Below are 14,862 nucleotides of genomic sequence, written 5' to 3'. Positions count from 1 at the left end.
TTTCCACGAGACAGGCCTGCAGAAATGCATCAACCGAGAAAATGCATGTCAGAAAAATAGAGCTTTTTTTTTTCCCCTAAAGTCCCAAACAGGCACATAAAAGAGGTTGAATTGAATAAATGATATTCTTAACAAAAAGGAAGCAGCAGAGGAGAAAGAGGCAGGACAGACATGGGTCTTCTGTCCCATCCCAGCTCACTGCATCCATAGTTTGGTGGAAGCGAGAGGACCGACCCATGGGACAGGGTGACCCCAGCGTGGATGTCAGGCCGTCAAGGCCTTGCCCTAACATTTTCAGTAGCAAACGTTGTAGTGTTGGGTTACTGGAGAATTTCCAGTGACCACCAGCACAGAGAAGCCAGGAGAGAGTGGGACTGTGAGGAACTTTTTTCTGTTTGTTCAATGCCTAATTCAAGGGTGACCGAGTCCAAAAAGCCACCACACGGGGACTCTCAGCACATAAATACTGTAATAGGAATGGACTACAGAAAGTCAGGACTTCTCTGTGGGAAAGGACAAGCTAAAGAGTGAGTAAAGAGAAAAAGGAACGTTTCTTCATGCTGATTTTTAACTTCTACATTCTGAATAATGGTTGTCTCTGTTCTCCTTAACAGCCTTGATCCTGAAATTAGACCAAACGTGGCAAATTCTCCTATCTGAGCCTCACTAAAGGGAGCGTGCCATGGATTTCAGCCACCAGGAACCAGCTCAGTAGTTTAATCAAGGAGCAAACTCATGTCTGGAGGGATGACAACCTGATGTTCTACAGCTCAATGGCTCTGTTGAGTGACGCCCAGGTGCTGGGTTTATGTGGCGAGGTTTTGGTAGTGGGGGGAGCTGCAAGGGTGGCCTCTGTTTACAACAGAGCAACACGTTTATGGTGGGATGTCAACCTCTGATCTGATTTATTAAAAAAAAAAGAAGTTGACTCTTTTGTAATAAAAATAAAAGACTTTATTCAGTTCAGTGTACCCTGGGTACTGTATTTGCCCAAACGCTTATTCCATATAAAGAAATGTAAACCATTCATAAATACAATGTAAGAGCAGCAAAACAAATCAAACCACCTGCAACCTGCAGCAGAAAGAGCTTCTTTACTTCACTGTGCTTTCACGGAGCAGCTGAGATGAGTCTGTCTGCCAAACTGGCGCACAAAGTCCGATAAGGGCAGCACTGAGCCCCAGCCCACTCTGGGATTCATACCGATGAAATCATCCAAGTTCATCTTGGAATCTAAAACAAGAGCAGAGAAGTGAAATGTCAGAGTTCCCGATTCAGCTTCTGTAGCACATACAGCTACCATGAAAATCCCAAGAAAAACCGTTTGAAAGTATAACTCAGAGCAGCTCACAGCACACTTGCTGAGCAGCAGTCCAACAGCTCTGCAGACCATACAGAGCCACCAGAACCAAATTCCATAGAAATGGAATTTGCTCCAGCTGCAAAAAGCCTGTGTAATTAGGCTCACCATTACAGATAGTGTAAGCGAGGAAGGGAAGACAACGTTTGGGAATCCCATACCCAGCAGTCCCAGCCAACACGCAGCCCCTGCAGCCCTCTTGTTTGCACCATATCTACACCGCAGCACAGCTTTGGGATTTTCTGAGCCCCAGCTCTCAGCACCTGCAAGGTCTGGCCCCTAACTTGACCTTTTCCTTGTCAGCCCCTTTGGGTACTGAACATCAAAAACTCTCTCAACCACAGTCCCACTGCTGCCACAAGTGCCAGCACTAGGCCACTTTCTACTTGACTACGTGGGGATTTAAAATAGCACAAGCCCAGCAATTTTCTGTTGGAACTCCAGAACAACCAGCAGAGGATAACAGTTCCAGCATGCAGGTAGCCTGGTAAGCTTGTTTTCCAATCCCCAGCTTGTCTTTTCCTCTCAGATGCTTTTATTTTACAATTAATGTGATTACTCATGTAGTTTAAGATCTGAAAGATAAACAAGTCCCTGCTTTATGTGCACTGAGCATAGCAGAAGAATAATTTAATTAAAATGTTCTGCGAATGGTGAAGAAGCCCAAGGGGGATTGTTCCAGCAGAGTCACAACCAAAGCAGCTGCTGTTAGCAACTTGGGAACTGCTGTCACACTGTCTGTAGGAAGGGAAACAGTCTCTGACAGTCAGGAGGGTGGTGGCAGGGCATAACACAGTGCATCAGGAGTTTAATGAGAGCAAAACCTGTTGTAACAGGCAAGCAAGAAGAAGAAACAAGCTTCACCGTCCCGCGAAGAGCAGATGGTCTAAAGACCAGTCAGTAGGTGGCACTAAAGCAGTATGAGAGCCATGTAACTGCCTGTAGTGCTCTCCCATCTCCTTTGGTTCAGGAGACAGAAGTCCCCCTTTGTCATCCTTGTTATTCACGTGTCACATCTAAAGGCTGTGCACTTATGTGAGACCTTACAGCTTTAGCCAACAGCTCCGCAAAAACAGACCACCACAAAAGCCTTTTTCTGAAGCAGATAAAAAGTGGCAAAAAATAATAATGAAAAATCTCCTGTTTATTTTTAAGATTTACAACACGCTCACAGTCCTCCTCTGATGCTGTAGGTGTTACACTAGTCTGCATTTGGGCACGCACAGAGCTAAGGCTTCCTCTTTGCCCAAACTCACTTTGTTTACAGTCCGTGAGACCTACCTGGTGCATTCCGAGATCCGTGCACGTTTTCATTTCTTTTTTGATCAAGTCTGACACTTTTGCCCTGAGCAGGGACAAAACAAAAACACCATCCGATAGTGCACAGCCTAACAGCCACGATACCTGTGGCATCTGCCAACAGGAGTTTTTGGAGTAATTCCAACCTCCAAAGGGGGTGTTGCTGTAACAATATATGGATGATCTTCTATTGTTAGGACAGGAGAAAACAGCTGTGAAGGAAGGCACTAACAAGCTATTTGAATTTCTGGGAAAACAGGGCTTGAAAGGATTGGAAAATAAATTAAAATTCATAGAAAAAGAGAAGTCAAATAGTTAGGGCATCTAGTGGCTGAGGGGGAACGAAGAATAAATCCAGAGAGGATTCAGTGAGGAAACAGGGGAGGTGATCAGGCATCGGGTAATAGCGAATAAAAGGTTATGGTTTGTTTACTGAAATGCGCTCCTGATTGACAGGCCGCATGCCATTGCACTCGCAAATAAAATAACTTCACAGAAGATCCTGTCTGAAGAAAATTATTTGAGGTGTTTCTCACAACAGTTTTATTTTCAAATGGGAATCAGGTTATAGCACGCATGAGCTGCTTAGATCTGTATCAGTCCTTCTTTCCTTCTGCTAGGATCCTGCCATTACCTTGTGGAGAAGGTACAGAAGGGAACTGCAGCCACCTGCCTGCCCTGTCTAGCAGCTGCCCGTTACAGAAACGCATCACACACGGCACCCACACAGTTCCTCAGCTGCCCTACCTGCATTCTTCAGAAATAAACCCCCAGAATTCATGGCTTCTAGGGATTTCAGTAGTAATAAAAAGAACAAAAAGCCTTTACACATCCATTCTGCCTGTGTGCTGCCAAACACCTGGGGAGAACTGAAAATCAAAGTGAGGCTTTTCAGCGTTAGGAGCTGGTGCTACCAGTTGTATCGAAGCAGTAAGACCTGAGTAACTGCAGGGTGCAAGCTGGATTTTACACAGGCTTGCAGCAAGGAGGGCTGATCTCATCGGGACTTAAACCATGCAGAATCAAACCTCATTCATTTGTAGGAGGAAGACTTAAAAGAAAACCCCAGGCTGGGCTAGCCAGCTCCAGAATGGTGAATCCACACCTCAAAACAGATCTTGTTTAGTTTTATTTAAAAAAGCAGGATGAGCACCTGCAGCAGAGGAACAGAGGCCAGAGCACTGCCAACACAAGACTTACTCCAACACAAGAATTATTCCTTTTGAGTTAGTATTAGGAAAAAAAAATGCTTCACTGGTTCCTGATAGTTTATTGGTTGAATTCCAACAGGAATTTCACAGTCCTTTAACACTTCCTGGTAAACTTCATAAAAAGGCATCACTGGTCCCAGTGCCTTGTCCCAGCACCACAGTGGGTATTTACATTACCCTATTTGGCCTACATTTGACTTAAATGCTACAGAATTTCCTTGCCCAAAGTGCTCTATTTGGGCTCAGCAGCTGCTCTGCCCTGAAGAGGCAATATTTCAGTATCAAGAACAAAACCTCCAATCTTTTTAAGTTTACTAAAAGCTTTAAACCCCCACTGGATAAGTGAAGCAGGGTGTGTTGAGTGTAACTAACATCCTTTAAGACGCAGCAGCACCAGAGCGCTGATTTTCTTTAAATACCCTAAGTTCACAAGCTCATTTCTTTTTAACAGTACAATGCTCATATACATTAAAAAAAAATATATGTATTTATGCTATTTTTCAGTCTTCAAGCATTTGTTTAGCATCAAAGACAGACCAAATAGATGTAATATGAGTCCTTGTAACTGATAAGCTTTTGTAGTCATCTTCTCAAGAGCTTATAACTCTGGCTTCTCTAAATGACAGCAATATAACCTCAAGGAGTAATGTAATGCTCTGATCTCACAAATAAATTGGCACTAAAGCCATATACGTGATCAATTCCGCCAGCTGTTAAATTACAGTCACCTCTAACACCAGCAGCGAGCAATTTAATCTTCCACAAACACAAATTAGCATGGAAAAGAGAGTACTCTAAGTGGGGAGGAAGCAATTATCCATAAAGGCATTTGGCGTGGATGAACATCAATGTCCCAGGCTGTTTTACACTAACCAAAGGTCAGCCACCTGGCTTCCTATCAAGTTTGAAATCAGGTGCTTTATGCCTGATAAGACTGTGCATACATTGAAGCACACACCATTACGAGGTGCCTCAGGTGAGGAAAGGAAAAACAAAATCAAAGCCTGAGAAACTTGCACTGAGCGAAAGGCAGTGTGAACGAGATGTCCTAGACCTGACAGAGTCTCCTCCTGTTCTGACCCCAATCCCAGAGCTACCCAGTCAGCGATCCTCCACCTTGGGTGGGCGCAGGGTAAGCAGTCACCGTCCCCTGCAACACCCAGGTGACTGCCCAGACAAGAGCACATCACCACAGGTGCACTCAGAGCCTTCCAGGTGGCTGGCAACAGGACAAGAAGCAAAGCACTCGAGTGGGAACACAGGAAACTCTGGTTGCATACTGGAATTGTATTGAATTCATGCCTGGGATCAAATATTGGAACACTGTGCCCAGAGAGGTGGTGCAATGGCCGTCCCTGGAGTTGTTCCAGGCTAGACCAGACAGAGTCTTAAAGCCCCTCAGTCTAATTGCACCGGCTTTGAGCAGGGTCTGGACTGGATGACTTGGGGATGCTCCTCCCAGCCTGGCAAGGTACAGGCTAAGGAATGAAGTATGGGAGCAATCAAAGTCTCTGCATCTTTAGCTACCTACCAACATCCCAAGGATGACCTGGGGGCTGGCTGAGACAGGTGTTTCATAGCCTGGAATTTCTAAAAATGCTTCACAAGGCTGTACCTGTGCTCCCGCCCCCACTCATAACTCATTTATACCCAAGTGAAACGCCAAACTTTCTTAGAAAGCAACACAAAAACTGTGAATTAACTTGCCTGTAGCTTAAAACCACAATAAACTTGGCTCTAGACACAAGACATGTTCCTTTGACCCCACCTTCTCTAACAGAAATATATGGTAGCATTGTATTATTAAAAAAGCAGCAAAACCAAACGTGCACAGCATCAACAAACTCCACCAAAACAAAACTTCACCACACTTCTCTCCATCTGGGAAGAAAAGGAGAGAATAAGCACATGGCAAACATTAGCCAGCTTGGCAAACACCTGGTTCGAGTAAGCTGAAACGCCGTGTGATAAAAAAAAGTGGGGTAATCACCGTGTTAAAAATTCCCTTTCCAACCCTAGGCAGGTTGCTTGGCCTCTGTTTCAGCTCCCCACTGCAACATTTCATACCTCTTACTCTCTGCTCAGTTTCTGAAGACCAGCAGTTCGTGTTTGATAACAGCAGTGGCAGCTGCCAGGAAGCACGCTACACTTTACATGTTCGGAAAAGGCAAGCACTGCAGAGCCCCATTTTGTCCCCACACACTGTGCTGGCTGGATACGCTTCCAAAGCACATGTCCAAAAGCACATTTATTTATTGCACCCACCTCTGACTGAATCATTCAACTCTGTTAAAAGGAAAAAGGAGTCCTGCCAGCTCACCTGCTGTTTCAATGCAGGGGTACGAGGGAGGAGGTTTCTGCCATTTCCCATCTGCATCTTTCATGTGAGATCTGTCCGAAGCAAACGTCTCCAGGTACAGATCTGCTCGTATCATCCGGATTTTCCTGAACAACAATGCACAATTGTATCAAGAGATATATGTACATAACGCTGCATTAGCCACTCTGGAGAAGAGCCCTTTCTTCCTCCCAGGGAGCCTTAGCTTAGTTAAATACTCCACTCAGAAACACTGGGCTAAGCTGCTGGGCTGTTAAGAATAAACATCAGCAAGGAAAGGCTTTTGATGATTAAACAACAGCAATTAAAGAGCTTTAGAAAAATAATGCAGTGCATTGAGTTTCTTGGAGTATAACAGAAGACTTCTATCAGTATATATCCACAGAGACAACTTCAACTTGGACTTCATGAAATAAAATTCATGCTCTTCATCTTTATTTTTTTTGTCCTCACCTGTGAAATTCAGGATGAAGGCTGTCATCCAGCCTGAAGGCCTCCGTGCTGTACCCGTCAAAAGGACAGGGGAATGGCAGCTCTGTGTCAAGATCATAAATGAAGTTCTGCTCCCCACTGGAGACACGAAGTAGGATAACGTGGTAGTCCTGGGAAGAACGGTAATTGTCAGGAGTTAAACAGTTGTTAACCAGAAACCGGCACAGGGAGTAGAAAAAAAGCCTCCTGGAAGCTGAGGCTACAGCTTCTCTTCTTTAGAGACTGCTTTCTGATGCTCGGGTTTCACGCCTGTGATGTTCCAGCACCAGGAGAGACGTTTCCTAATGCCTGCCTCAGCCCTCGTGCCTTTTGGTAAGCCTTGCTATTCTCCCCATTACTTGTAGCCTTCTTTGATATCAGCCTGGGCAGCTAACCTGAAGAGTACGCTAGTCCTCATACCACATCTTTGATTCCTTAACATGTAGGAAACACGGGTATGGCAGGGGGTTGGAGAAACTCCAGTTATTATTTTCAGTGTTAGTTACTTACATTCATTGCAGTTTTCCAAAAAGTAAATTGAAGATAGTTGTTGTTAACTCCTATTCCTTCTCAGATCATCCCGATAACACTTGGACCTCTTTTTAAACCAAGCCTTTTGTACAATATAAACACACTGATAATTTTCCAGAAAATGATTCTGTAAGGACAGAATTTCAGAAATTCATAGATTTTTTTTTTTTAAAACAGAATTTCTGAAACAAATTGCCATGCAAAATTTATTTTTTCCCTCCCATACAGTATAACCATAACTACACATCTTTAAAAGGAATTCTGTAGTGGCAACTACTGAACTACATTAAATTAAATGACACGCCAAAAACTCTGGAAGAGCTTACATACAAGCTGGCACCTGAAGACATGTATTGCTCACGTTTTTCCATCCCATGTCAGACCTATATGGATATTTTCACCCGTCAGCTTGTTACAAGACATCTATTTAACATCCTACAAAGCTGGCGGGCCCCAACAAAACCAGACAGTAATTTTCACAGAACTGTTGTGCACTCTTACCGATGCTAACTAAGCTTTGTCACCTGGTGGTTTTATGGGCCATCTCACTGCTATTTCCCTGTGAACAATAAAAGGGTTGCATTTAGGCTGCTGTAGAAGAATAATAAATACTAATACAGAACTACAGGACGGCTGAGGTCGGAAGGGACCTCTGGCACATACAGAGTGCTTCCTGATGCTCAGGGGGGACATAAACCTAAATTCATTCCAGCAGAGGTATCTAACACTACCCACATCTGATCCTGCAGACCTCAGCTGCAGAGGCACGCACTTAAATACTGACAAAGAAAGAACAGAGGGCCTTACCCAGACAACAGGCTCATCTCCATGCCCTGACTTCTGTTTCCAGAGCGGGACCTGAAAGTTAAGCAATTTGGCATAAACCACTCCTGACTTACAGAGATTAGTTTCACGTTGGGTAAGTTCTTTGCTAAACTCTGCATTTCATCAGCTTGTATCAGTGCTGCTGTCAGAAAGCTTGCTCCAGTTTTTATCTTTCAGAAACATTAAACTGGACGCTATTCTGGACCATATAATGTAATATTCCCCCTAACCTGATGGATGACAGGGAAAAATCATCCCACAGCCCTTAGGGGCACCGTGATTCCTTCTTCCCACAATCCAAGCGTGTCAGGTAAGGACATTCATAGAAACATTCAGGTTGGAAGAGACCTTTAAGATCATCTAGCCCAACCTTTAACCTTTAATTAAGATTGATCTGTTGTTTTAGGGCAACTTCTTTTAAGCTTGGAAAGAATGCCATGAACCTTTTGTTCCCCTGAGGGTATCCTTATCCTTGGGGCTTCTAGAGGAGAGAGCAGGGCTCTCTTCTGGTGCAGCAGTTCGAGCTGTTTCCTTTTACTGTTTCTCAGGTTCTGGTGTTGCCTTGATGTCTTGAGCAAATACTGCGTGGGGTCTGGAGGCCAGAAACAAATGAAATTCTTCATGCTCCCAGGTGCTGCTGCCTGCGTGCCTCTCAGCTGCTGCAGGGGGGCCTGGGGCCAAGACTCACCTACCCCAGGCTGTACTTAAAAGGCCTGGGGTAGTTAAAGCGCCTCCCACCTCCCCCCGCCTCTGGTTTACCACCCCCACGGAGCGCACAACTCACCCACTCACCATCCTCCTCTCGTTGGAGATGAAAACCGCGTAGAACTCCTCCACAGGGCGCTCCCCCCGACTCCTGATGTAGTCGCACAGCTTCCACACGTTTTCCTCACTGCAAAACACAACCGTCGACGGCACCGTTTTCTTTTCAATCCCCTTTTCACCTTCACTTCCAGCAACCCAAACCGGGCCGGGAAGGTTTCCCTGCGGGGTTTTTAGCTCCGTTTTCAACTCCCCCCCTCAGCGTGCCGCCAGCCTCCAGTCAGGCGCCGGCCGCCATTTTCAGGCGCCTCCCTTACCAGTAGCAGCCGGTGTAGGCGCAGGCGGCTCGGGGAGGCACCGCCGGCCGGTACCGGTCCTCATCCAGCTCCGCCATGCTCCGGGGGCAGATTTCCCGTGCTGGGGAACGGGGCCGGGCTCCTGAGGGAGCCGCCTGAGGGCGGGCGCGGAGCCCGTGAGGAGGCGGTGCCCGCCTGAGGGGGCGGCACGCGCCGCTTCCCGCCCGCCAAAAGGCTCAAACGGTGCTGCGCCTCCCGCCTGTAACCCTCCGCCGGCAAAGATTTAAAAAATACTTCCAAAAAAAAAAAAAAAATTAAAAGAGCGGGCGAGGGCCGGCCCTCAGTGAGGGCCGGAAGAGGGAGCCGCGCCGAGGAGGGAAGAAAGGGGGGAGGAGGGGGATGGAGGGCTCCGTGTGAGGCGGAGGGATCCGCAGCGGGCCGCGGGGCCGCCTCAGTGGGCGCCGCGCCTCCGGGAGGCCCTGCGGCGCCGCCATGGTGGTGCTGAGGCGCAGCGCCGGCAGCCGCCGGCGGTCCCTGGCTGCCATGGACTCGAGCTCCGAGTTCCTCTCGCTGCAGCCCGGCGGCAGGAGGACGAGCAGGCAGAGAGCAGCCCCGGCCGTGAGTTCCCGCGGGGTTCCCTCCGAGCGAGCCCGGGCGGGGAGCTTTGGGGGGGGGTTCGTTCACCAGCCCCCCACCCCCTCAGGCGGCCCCGCGGGCAGGTGCACGCGGGGGGTGCTGAGGGGGCTCGGAGAGCAAGGCTAAAAATCAGGGTTAATTAGTGCTGAAGTAAAAAAACCGTTAGTTAGGGGGTGTAATGTGGTTACGACTTCCCTTAAGGGGTTGATGGTGTTAGGGAAAGCCCGAATTTGCTCTTAGGGACGATTCGTGTGTCTGGTATTTCATCCACACCTTTCCAGCTCCGTCTTGCTGCTCCCATCCCCGCTCAGCATCACCTGAAGGAATTGGCTGCTGTACACACAGCTAGCTAGAGCTCAAGCTCTGCTCTTCCCAAAGGCAGAGCAGAACCACCTCAAAGCACCTCCCAGCTCTCAGGGCGAGCCCCGCCTCCGAGCGATGCTTTCAGCTCTCCGTGCCGCCGAGCTCAGCGTTCTCGGCTCTTTGGGTTCAGGCTGGGGTTTTGTTTTGCTCTTTCTCTTCCCCCTTCTCATTTCAAGTCTACTGAACTAAGCAGGAAGCAGCCCTTGGGGTGTCGTCTCTTTGCAAGCAGGCGCTGGAGGCTGCTTCAGTATCTCCACTTTGCCGTTGCAGTGTGCATGAGAAGCGGTTGTCAAAGCCTGCAAGGACTTGAGCTGCCCGTGGCACGTGAGGGAAGGCTGTGCAAAGTCAGGCAGGGCAAACAGCTGGCCCGCTTTCCTTGTGGGAGCAGGAATGAGGAAGTTAAATGTAAAGTTTTCACTGAAGCGAAAGCAGAATCCTTCTCATGAAACAGGTTGTAAGGTGTGTTTGGTTTGGTTTCTTTCTTTGTGTTTTTTCACCTCTTTGCAGAACTTTCCCATGCTTCAAGGCACAGAGTCACTCCTGTTTCGTTTGTAGGACCGCCAGCCTTTGCTGGAGCACTCATATAGCAGAGACATGTAGAAGTGCCCTAGATGACAGAGATGGCGATCCTGCTCCTAGCTGCTTGTTCACATCCTAATGTCTCTTCCCTGACTTTCTGGTGCGCAAAGACTCGGCAATAGCAGCTTTTGCAGTTTTCCCGATACCAGCAAGCCATTTACCTGCGTATTTCATCCATCTAGATTAAGGAGCATGCAGCAGAAAGTCTCAGGTAAACCGGAGTCTGATGGCTTCGTCTTCTCCCAAGTTTCCAGTCCCAAGGAGTCCTGTGGCAGACCGTAAGCGGCGGCTGTCCCTCTGGAGGCTGTTTGTCTGCAGCTTTACAACCCCGCTGTGATTCCTCAGGCCGAACAAGGTCGTTTTGTTGTGACCTGTACTTGACACCCGTGTGCTCCAGAGTTCCCTTTTTGTTTGGGGAAAGTGGGAAGTGGCCCTTTTCTCTGCTGAGCCTTCCTGAGTCATCTGCGTAGGGACTTGACACCAGAGCTCCTAGCCTAAACACACTTACCTGTTTGGCTGGCACTTGAGCATCTGCTTGCTTCCTTAGAGACACCCAACAGCTAACTTCTTAGAAGCAATTGTTGATCACTTCCCATAGTAGGAGGAAAATAACTTTCAAACTACTACAAAATTCCTTCCTGCAGTTTCCTTGCTCTGGTTTAGCCACTTGCTTCTGCTGAATTTCACTTCTTGAGTGTGTTTTTTCAGCCTTGTGTGACTGATACGAGCCAGTTCTGCCCTGCTGGCAGCCTGCTGCAGGTAACGTAGTGCTTCTCAGTGTCTGCTGTCTCACTGACTTGGGATGCTTTTGTAGGAGCCAGAGGATGGTCAGGGTTCCTGGTCCATTGTTCCTGGCTGTGCCCTTGTTTGAGACAAGGTGAAGATAAAAGAAGAGCTGATAAAGAATAACACGAGTACACGGCACTGTGCTTGTTGCAGAGAAGTCATCAAAGAAATGCATAACTATGTGTACAGAGGTCTCCTGAGTTATTCCACTCTTTCCTTTCTTAAGCCTCCCGGAGGAAAAACATTAAACATCACTGTGGCAGACCAGGCTGGTCTCATCAAGCTTTAGGTCTTGTTTCATCTCTGCTGGGTCTGGGGAATAAAAAATGTCTTCAAGAGTTGTTTCAGATGCCTGGATTCAAACTTGTGCTAGGGCAAGCATCTCGTGAGGCCCCTTTCTATCAGCACGGAGAACAGGAGGGAGAAAAGCATTCTCCCACGTGCCCTTACCAGTGCCCTCCTCTAACTTCTTCATGCCTTTGCTGTTACCTTGAGCAAACACTAACTAAGCTCTTAGTAAAGTTAGTGCCGGGAAGCAGAAAAATCTTGTCTATTTTCTGACTTTGGAGTGAAATTTCATTTGATGTACTCTTGCTGGAACTTCATTTTGTAAACAGAACGACCCCCCAATCAAGGATATCACAGCTTCCCTCCCGTACTAAAAATGATAGTACTCACCCTTGTAGGAGCAGCAATGTGAAGAAGGTCAAGGGCAGTAAGAAGGGTTCAAAGCTTTGATATAACAAGCCTTACACTTTTTTTTGACAGAGCTCCTAATAAGCATCTTTAGCAAGGTCTGGAGATGGGAGAAAAACTCGAACTAGATTTTAATTCTAGGATGTATAATGTCAAGCTTGACTGTTCCTCTGAACAGTCAATTGAATTTAAATTTTTTAATTTAATTAGTTTAGTTTTTTTAATTTAAATTCAATTGAATTCAAAGTTTTGAATTTAAATTCCAATTCAATTTAAAGGTTTTTTTTGTTGTTGTTTTTCACGAAACACTAAGTTTATGTGAAAGGTTTTGCTGCAATATCTTTTTGCCAAGGATATTAAGCTTAAGTTATCCACAAGAAAATGGTGGGGAGAGGGAAGCTTTAGTTTTGAAAGTTTTTTTTTGTTTGTTTGTTTTTTTCCTCCAGGTTTTTCTTGAGCACAGGGTTTCTTGAGAAAGGGTTAGTGGAGCAATAAAGCAAAGAAATTCATGCTTTTGTGATAGAAGTGTTGGAACACCAAGGACTGGAGATGGTAGTGATCACAAACTCATTTACTGATCGCTCAGTTTTCCGTGTGCTGTCTGTATACCCCATGGCACCTACCTTGCGTTCAGAAAGCAATGCAACCTTTGGGGTTAAAAAATAAAAACCAAAGAGGGCGGTGCTTTCCAAGAAAAAAAGATAAGTCCTTTTGGCAAACAGGTAGGTGAACGGAGTATGTACGTTCCTTCCTCGGTGTCCTGCTGTTAACGTGAGAGGATATTCACCAGAACCCAGTAGATAATTGCACTCTGGTTTTTGTGTTTTTTACCATCTTTCATGAAACAACTTCAGGTTACTTGACAGAAGCTAATGGCCTAAGCTTATGTGCATTTGGCATTGTTTTCTCATTGGTGAGCTTCAAGCCTGTGTCTGGCCCATTATTGCTCACAGAATTTGTGGCAGAGCTAGACTTGGACTTAGATTACTGTGCTTAGTCTTAGCACTACAGATTATTAAAACCCTTTCCATTAAACACTTTCTCAAACTAAGAAGTGACTTTCTGAAATAGCTGTTTTCAGAAGATCTGCATCTTAGCTAAGCAATATGACAGAATTTTGCCTGTTGTTAAACACTGAGGCTGACGACAAGTCCATCAGCAGTTTCAGAGAGGACAGACAATGTCTAGATGCATGCTCATCTGCTAGGATTTGTGATTTCTGAAACGTGACTTGCATAAATTCATCTTAAGGTTTTGCAGGATCCACTGTGTCATTAAAATAATGATAATAATAAAACTTACAGGCATCTGTGTAATGCATTTTGGATTTCATATAATTTGCAAAAGTACTTAACGATTCGGTGTCATTTTGTGGTACAGTACAAACAGCAAGAGGAAGTGAGAACAAAGAAAATGACGGTGAAGATGTTCCAAGGCGTTACAACCTTCGACGGAGGAAACCTGTTGACCGCTACCAAGCTCCTATGGAAAGCAGGTTGAACGCACAGTTTCTCTTAAAACCTTATTTCTTGCACATAAGTGAGATAATTTTTTTCAATGCAAATACATGTGTTTGCGCACACAGTTCTGTTTCAGTTCTGTACCTTCATTCTGCACATGAACTTCGCTGTTTTTATCAGACACGTGTGTCCTGTGCCCATTATATTTCTTTGCTGTTTGGCCTACTTAGTGCTATGTATCCTTGATATAACAGTAATTAATCACACTTAATAGTCTTGCTCTTGTGATTTTCAGTTCACCTTTAAAAAGGGCGTAGTTTTCCACTTGTACCATGCACTGATGAAAAGCAAAAACGGTTAAAAATTCTTCTGGAATTAGGGATGAGTGAAACACGTGGCATTTTCTTTATCTTTTGATATCCTCCTCTCTTAAATGTATCTGTATCATTATTCTAAATTCTTTCCTTTCAGTAAGACAAAGAGATCGAGAGAGGACTAACTCGGGCCAGCCCTGTTCTGTCAGACAGAAAGAGTCACTTGAAAATGCTGGGTCACAAAAATGTAGAAGACGTGCCAGGTTGGTGTATGGCTAGTGATAGCTCTTACTTATCCGTAGAGCTGTCAGTCTCCTTACTGCATAATGCTTCAAAGGGTTTTCAGTTTAGTGGTAATTACAGAGTAAGTTTATGATCGGTACTTTGGTAGTCTGAGGATAGAGAGGAAAGAAATATTTGGAGGGCAGGAGGTGGATACTTTTAAGTTGGTTTCTTTTTTAAATCCAATATTTGTGGGTCGCTGATAAGATGATTATGGAGGTAGTGTCTGAGTTTCTGTAACTGAAATTCTTTGGTTCTGGAACTGAAGCCAGAATCCCCCCTTAAAAATCTTAGTCACACTATTTAATCTTGAAGGATACAAATTATTTTCTTAAAACCAAAAATAATTTTATTCGATTTAGAGGGAGAGGCTTTATGGAAGTTTTGTTGGATTAAAAAAAAAAAAAGTTATCACTCAAATACTGACTCTAGTTTCTGTTTGGAATCAACTAATGTTTCTATATGAAGTTAACCTTAAACAATAAAAGATCTAAATGAAATCATAAATTGCCTTAGTAATGATAAAGGCTTTTTGGATTCTGTAAGCAGTTAGTGCGTAGAGAATGCTGTTGATTGCCAGATATTTTGTTGAGCATTCTTGAAAGCAGACAGTTGTCACGAGGAAAATCATGTCATGGCCTTTGAAATCAGAT

The 14,862-nt window shown here is 45.4% G+C and overlaps 2 protein-coding genes and 1 long non-coding RNA gene across 8 annotated transcripts in view; 2 read left to right on the top strand and 1 right to left on the bottom strand.

The window, feature by feature from the left end:
• On the top strand, positions 1–971 carry LOC140000147 (uncharacterized). The gene is made up of 2 exons (XR_011805429.1): positions 1–527; positions 615–971. It is a non-coding gene; the product is annotated as an uncharacterized lncRNA (long non-coding RNA).
• Positions 932–14,862, bottom strand: part of LOC140000146 (protein N-terminal glutamine amidohydrolase-like) — a 16,424-nt gene continuing 2,493 nt past the window's right edge. The window contains exons 1-6 of one of the 5 annotated variants that reach the window (XM_072029918.1): positions 9,115–9,249; positions 8,828–8,927; positions 8,018–8,068; positions 6,662–6,810; positions 6,191–6,315; positions 932–1,233 (exon numbers count right to left, since the gene is read on the bottom strand). In XM_072029918.1, coding sequence (XP_071886019.1) covers positions 1,100–1,233; positions 6,191–6,315; positions 6,662–6,810; positions 8,018–8,068; positions 8,828–8,927; positions 9,115–9,191 — 636 coding nt within the window. In that variant the 5' untranslated portion in view covers positions 9,192–9,249 and the 3' untranslated portion in view covers positions 932–1,099. Of the gene's footprint in view, positions 1,234–6,190; positions 6,316–6,661; positions 6,811–7,189; positions 8,069–8,827; positions 8,928–9,114; positions 9,250–14,862 lie in introns of those variants that run through there. The other 4 variants (XM_072029921.1, XM_072029919.1, XM_072029920.1 and 1 more) reach the window with 4 other exon arrangements.
• LOC140000145 (ATPase family AAA domain-containing protein 2-like) overlaps positions 9,536–14,862 on the top strand; it is a 22,223-nt gene continuing 16,896 nt past the window's right edge. Inside the window, exons 1-4 of one of the 2 annotated variants that reach the window (XR_011805427.1) lie at positions 9,536–9,711; positions 10,363–10,551; positions 13,534–13,648; positions 14,085–14,190. The gene's annotated coding sequence lies outside the window, so the exon portion shown is untranslated. The remainder of the gene's footprint in view (positions 9,712–10,362; positions 10,552–13,533; positions 13,649–14,084; positions 14,191–14,862) is intronic. The other variant, XR_011805426.1, reaches the window with a different exon arrangement.

Source organism: Anas platyrhynchos, chromosome 33 (genome assembly GCF_047663525.1).
Source record: "Anas platyrhynchos isolate ZD024472 breed Pekin duck chromosome 33, IASCAAS_PekinDuck_T2T, whole genome shotgun sequence".
NCBI classification, from domain to species: domain Eukaryota; kingdom Metazoa; phylum Chordata; class Aves; order Anseriformes; family Anatidae; genus Anas; species Anas platyrhynchos.
Note: the sequence above shows the minus strand (reverse complement) of the source record. Positions and strands in the feature narration are given on the sequence as shown.